General features: G+C 41.2%; 2 protein-coding genes across 2 annotated transcripts; one reads left to right on the top strand and one right to left on the bottom strand.

The window, feature by feature from the left end:
- Positions 1–3,067: 3,067 nt before the first annotated feature.
- Positions 3,068–4,507, top strand: LOC149025734 (U-box domain-containing protein 21-like). The gene has a single exon (XM_089143176.1). It carries the CDS (start codon positions 3,512–3,514, stop codon positions 4,163–4,165), a length of 654 nt encoding a protein of 217 aa, XP_088999302.1. The 5' UTR covers positions 3,068–3,511; the 3' UTR covers positions 4,166–4,507.
- Positions 4,508–4,808: 301 nt separating this feature from the next.
- LOC149025735 (caffeoylshikimate esterase-like) lies at positions 4,809–6,375 on the bottom strand. The gene has a single exon (XM_089145948.1). It carries the CDS (start codon positions 6,259–6,261, stop codon positions 5,284–5,286), a length of 978 nt encoding a protein of 325 aa, XP_089002074.1. The 5' UTR covers positions 6,262–6,375; the 3' UTR covers positions 4,809–5,283.
- Positions 6,376–6,592: the final 217 nt, after the last annotated feature.

A 6,592-nucleotide genomic window follows, 5' to 3' on the forward strand; every position in this document is an offset into this window, starting at 1 on the left:
GAATGCAGCATCTCCTCTACTGTCTCAACTCAAAAAGGAAAGAAAATCAGAGATGGAGGAGAAGAAGAGAGTATAGACATACCTTTTGATGCAAAAGGAAGAGTTTCGACGAAGATCCGTCAAGAAAATCACCAAGGATGCAAGGGAGATGACTTGCAGAGGTCTTTGGTTCGTTCCAAAGAGTTTGGAGGCAGCAAATACGAAGTAGACTCGAGATTAGACTTAAATAGAGCAAGCAAGACCTAATTGCCAAAGACAGCACTCATTGGTCGAGTGGATTGGTCGACTGGTCCAGTCGACCAATCAGTCGATCAATGCTGACAGCAATTCCAAAACAGGGAATTGAAGACCCAGATCAAATCCAATCCTAAAGGGGTTTTGCACACATAACAAATGACTTACCTAATAGGTAGAAATGCCTTCAAACCATGATAGAGAGCACTCCAAGTCCATCAACTAATCCGATCTCCATCAAGATTCAGTTTCCATAAATAGAACTTCATCATCAACTCTCATGGATTCAAAGCCAGACACCAAGTCCTCCACTGGGATGGCCCAAAGCTGACTTCTTACTTTACTTCGGATCACTGGACCTACAAATAACAAGGTTTCCGGGTCAAGGTTAGGGCTGGGTTTTACAAGAAACCCCAAACTCGAAACAAAAAGGAAAGGAAGGACCAAGAAGAAGAAACAAAGGCAGAGAACGAAGGACTTACTTGTTTGAATCTTAGTGAGAAGAAGCTTGGAGTTGGAAGTCGAAGAACTGGAAATCGCAAAGTTCCCTGAAGGCTTCAAATGCAAGCAAACTCGCAAAATGATCAAGTAAAAGAAGACGTAAGAGCACGCTGGGGTTTAAATATGAAATGTAGAGGATGATTTGTGTGAACGTGATTAACTTCAACCAATGATCGAGCTCAAGCGACGTTTCGAAGCCTAATCCAACGAACGAGATTAATCTCAATCAATGGTTGAGGAGCATTAACGATTAGAGCATGAGGGTAATGATGGCTACAACTACCAAGGGCCACGTGGCACATGCGGCATAGGTTACAAGAGACACATGTGGCTCAATGAATGTACCATTGCGCAGACAAAGTAATACATGCGATGTTTGGAAAAACGAGTGGACATTTGGCTTTTCACCCACCAGGCTTGATGATCACGATTCAGGAAAAGCAAACCAAGCCATTGGTCGTTTAATCCCGATCGTTTGGCCTGGGGGGCTCATGATAAGGATAAAATAACACCGAACTGGGTTCGACCACGATCGGGTCAATAACCCCGGTTGGGTTGGTTCAAGGGGTGAACCGATAAGTAGCGTGAAGAAGAAGGAACCCGACGATTATAAGAAGAAACGTACTCACATGAAATTTGGGATACGCAATCATGCCTACGAGGAAACCATAACCAACTTTGAAGGATAAGGAGCAAACCCTACGATCAGATGGCCACCAATAAAAAGCATAAACGAATCTAACAGTTGAAAAGAATAGGTAAATCATATATAAACTAAATGTTCGCACACAACAAAGGTATTTGAATTGTTTCCCTCCATTAACGTTATTCAATTAAGCTTTGCAACTAACCAAAACTCTGAGGTGATCCATTGCTTACTTAACCTTCGAAGGTGGCTACCCGACCGTGTGGTCGATCCATGTCTAAACCTTGTTTTGCAGGCAAGCTTCAAGGAATCCAAGGGCATAACAGTTTTTAGACACATCACAATGCATAATGAACCACCACTAGTGCAACTGCCACATGAATTTCTCGAATAACATTCCTAAATTGCGATTTCTACTCTGAACGCCAAGTCCTTGAGGGCCTAGGCGAACCCCAGGTTCTCTAAACTCGAACCTAAATGATCTAGCTGGTTGAACCCAATCCAGACGGCAAACCAAATTGGATATAAATCATAATTGTTATGAAATTGTACCAGTCGTCGAATGCCAAACTCAAAAGTCAAAACTATGTTGAATTAGCTGGACTAGACTAGGACAAATTAGTAAAAAGAAAAAAGAAAAAATTTCTTTTAAAACTGGACTATTGAGCAGGGAACAAAGTTTAGCCGGGTTCGCTAACCGGCGAACTGGGCAAACTGATTTCGGCCCCATTTTTTTGGGTATTTTTACTCAATAATTTTGGTATACTTGATGTCTATCCTAATATGATGCAAATACGTGATAAATTTGAATTATTTTCTAAAAATTCTTCCATTTAAATTCTCCTACCTAGCCACATTTAATATGTTACCTTCTGAGGTCTACATCATTCGGACATAATTGGAATGATTACCATTCACTCTGAAGATTCTATTACAAGATTCATTAATAACTTAAATTGTTTCCATAAATTATTTAATGTATACACTCTTCCCTAATCACATTTGGCATGTTGACTTTCGGTAATTTTTGCCCACCAGTTTCGAGGGTATTTTTGGTCATTTTGAGCCCAAATTTGATGCCTATCATTATTTGATGCAAATATGTGGTAAATTTAAATTATTTCCTATAAATATTTCAATTTAAATCTCTTACCTAGCCATATTTTAACGTGTTACCTTCTAAGGCCAAAATCATTCGGACATAGTTGGAATGATTAACCGACGATTCTATTACAAAATCCCTTCATTATTTAAATTGTTTCCATAAATTATTTCATGTATATACTCTTCCCTAACCATATTTGGCATGTTGACTTTTGATGACTAGATCACTAGAATATAGTTGGTAAGATTGCTCATTAATCTTGAAGATTTTACCATAAAATGTCTTCCTATTTATAAATTATTCTATATAGATTCTCCTCCTAATTACATTTAGCACATTAACTTTTGAGTCTTGAATCATTGGAATTAAGGGTGTCAATTCGGTACCGAAACCGTATAACCGCACCGTACTGAACCATTTAAACTGCACCGTACCTTTTTCAAATTCGGTACGGTACGGTTTCGGTATACGGTACCATACTGTCGGTATGTACCATATACCGTACCGTTAAACCGAATACCGTATACCGTTTTATATACCGCATTTGTACCGTTTTCCAATAATAAATTTAAGAGAACAGAGACTCAGAGAGGGCTGAGAGGCGAGAGCAACGAGCTGCGACCTGCGAGAGTCTAGCCTGAATCCTTGATGCAGTGATGCCTCTCGTTCTTCCTTCCTTCTTGTTTAGTTTCTTCTTCTACTCTGTTTGCTTTTTATTTTCTACAAATCTCGTTCTTCCTTCCTTCTTAATTACCGTCTGAGTAAGGACTACAATCTGCAGGTAACTGGGTAAGCACATCGCCTCTCGTTCTTCCTTCTTCGAAGCTCCATCTGGCTGGGTAAGGCCGTAAGTAAGCTGCAAGCAAGCCTGCAACTGCATCGCCTCTTGAGGCTTTCATTCTTCGTTCTTCCTTCTTCTGTCTGAGCAAGTCTGCGACTGCTCTGTTCGTCGAACTCCAGTGGAAGGCTAGTCAGTCTCTAGCAGGACTTTAGCAGCAGTTTTCAATGCTTTTGCAGCAATTTCCATGGAGAAGTATTCAGGGCTTTTGGAAGAGATCTTATCAGCTCTGGCTTTCTTGTTTCCACTTGATAGAGAAGTTGCTTCATTCTTGGCTTCATCTGATTCTATGAATTGCTTGGTAACGTTCTTGAATTCTGATGATCTTACTTCTAGGCAAAACGCGATTTTGGCCATTAGAGAGATTGTTTCTTTAGATGAAGAACATGTTTCATCAATCAATTCAAAAGATGAGATCAGATCGGAATTTGCAGATATGGGTTTGGTAGATTTATTCCTTGAGATCCTTGTTGGTTTAGACAAGAGTTTATCTGAAAAAGCTTTGGGTGTTCTTGATGGGTTGTGTTCCAGTGAGGAAGCAAGACAGAAGGCTTATGCTCATGCCGTGACCATACCAGTTGTAGTTAAGAAGATTCTGAGAGTATTAGATATGGCAACTGAATTCTCTGTTTCAATTATTTGGAAGCTCTGCAAACATGAGAAGAGAGATGATGGAGGTGTTCTTGTTGAATCTCTGCAAGTGGGTTGTTTCCAGAAGCTATTACTGCTCTTACAGGAATTTGGTGGTTGTACTTTTATCTTATTTGTGAGATCTACAGGAATTGGAATTGGTGGTTGTGCTTTTTTAATATTTGTGACATCTACAAACTTTGTCATCTAGAATTGGAACTTCATGGCTCTGATAAAGGGAAAACACGGTAAACATAAAACACTCAGATCAGTGAATTTTTAATGCAGCTCTGGCTTTGGTGATAAAGCCTAAGGGAAAACACCCACCCAGATCCCAATTTCACATCAATGAATGATGAACCAGCCACTGGTTCGTAAGAATCAAGTCATCAACGTTATCTCCAGTGAGTAATTTGACTGATTTCTTCCCAAGTACATTCACTGATTCACATTTTCAAACAGAAAATATTGAAGTTAATCATAAGAATAGCATTATAGCATAGATGACTCTTATGCCAAACCCATACCGATTTTCATACTGTAACAATACCGAACCGTGTCGTTTTTTCATACCGGATTATTACCGTTTTCATACCATACCGTTTTCGTACCATACCATATAAATTCGGTACGGTACGAAAACGGTATGAGGTTTTCAAATTCAAAACCGTACCGTACTGTACCGAATCGACACTCTTAATTGGAATAGAATTGGTAAAATTGTGATAGAATCGTGATAGAAATCGCCTAAAAAGTGCAAGAAATAGCATAAAAATAAAAAAAAAATGAAAAAATTGATTTTTCTAATATATCGTGATATATATCACCGATTTCTCAGCGATATCTAGAAATATCGTTTCACCCCGTTTCGGTTTGCCAGGGGTGAATTCACCAAAAAATTCGCTAAAATTTGGAGAAAATAAGTTCCATGCTATTGAGTAGTTTTCCTTCAAGAATGGTTCTCCAACAAATGCAACCGGAAATGGATCATCATTTCTCTATGAATGGGCGACACATGTTCGTTCGCAAGTCAAATTTGAGATTTAATTCAAATAAAAAGCTTTTTCTCTTCTACATCTAACATTCTAATCTGCCATATGTCCACATGTCCTTCATCTATTAAATACCACCATTTCCTTGTGGGGAATGAAGATAAAATTTCAATATTCCTGCGACCACTTGGATGACCCAGATCTAGAATAAGTAGATACAGCTTATAATAGGTTATCAATCATTTTATTATTACCTTTTCCAACGTAATTTCTAACATTAGATCTCCAAAGCCCCAATTTGCTGCCGGCGTCGAGATCTGTTCAATGTTCCACCCAACTAGGAAGGCTTAGAGTAATTGGAGCCATACCTCCTAACCCTCTCATCGATCCACTCCCTCATATCACCCAACACACGTTGACTGTTCTCCTCTGGTTCCCCTTGAATCAAAGAATGATACATTCCATCATACAATTTCACCTCCTTATCCTCACTCGCCGCCTTTTCATACAACAAGGTTGAAGATTCCGGCGCCGTCACACCGTCGGCGGTGCCGTGCACCGTCAAGAAAGGCGCGGTAACCTTAGAGAAATTATCCTGTATATATTCGCACACTCTAGCCAGCTCTCTCATGGTCCCCACCCTTGGCTTCCCCGTGTACCTTCGTGGATTAGAAGCGATGATCTTGAGCTTCTCTGGATCCTTGATGGCTTTACCCACCATCTTATTATCAGGCATGGAATCCCACGTGTCAGCCATCCCAAACAAGAGTCCGTACATGAAGAGATGAAGCTTGGAGGGTTTCATTGGCTCTGGTATCACGAATAGCGGAGCTGAGAAAATCAGGCCCGTCCACGTCTCCGGTGGGGATTGGAAGTACATGAGCATGGTGGTGGCGCCGCCCATTGACTCGCCGAAAAGGAAGGCAGGGAGATGGCGGTAATCGTCGCTACGGCGGACGGAAAGAAAGAAGGAGAGGGACGTGGCGGCGACTTTCTCCATATCGCCGAGGTAACATCGGAGACCTTCGGAACGGCCGTGGCCGAGGAGATCTGCGCCGAAGACGGCGTAACCCCAGGTGGCGAAGATGATGCAGATCTTCTGGAAAAGCCAACCGGTGTCGGAACCGTAACCGTGAGTCATGAAGACGGTGGCTTTGATGGGTAGATCTAGAGGCAAAAATGACTGGGTGAAGATCATACCATTGGGTGTGTTGAAGTAAGATTTGGTGTTGCGAACACCTTGTGATGTGTAGTATTCATCTTCTGGCATGTCTCCCCAGAAATTTGGTGGCACGGTTTCTGAATCCGTTGCCATGGATTTGGAGCTTTGGGGAGAGGATGAATGGTTTAGAGAACTTGCAGATTGCAAAGCTGCTCTGGATTTTATGCTTTGGAATTATGAGGATGGGAGGGAGAGCAAGAGAGAGAAAGAAAAGGGAAAGGGAAGTGGTTTTCACCAACCCAGTTTTGTTTTATTTGGCAGGTAAGGAGGGAGACGGGGTAGGTGAACTGACGCTAATGGAAGTGGGTCCCACAGAAAGTGAACGAGGAGATAATGGAAGCATCGAACGGTCATAAATCATCTGATGGTGAATTCTGCCAAACCAAACAGAAGCGTAGAAGGGATGCATTCTCTCTCCTAACCC

Source organism: Hakea prostrata, chromosome 2 (assembly GCF_041222555.1).
Source record: "Hakea prostrata isolate BN-2017 chromosome 2, UWA_Hpros_2, whole genome shotgun sequence".
Classification (NCBI taxonomy): domain Eukaryota; kingdom Viridiplantae; phylum Streptophyta; class Magnoliopsida; order Proteales; family Proteaceae; genus Hakea; species Hakea prostrata.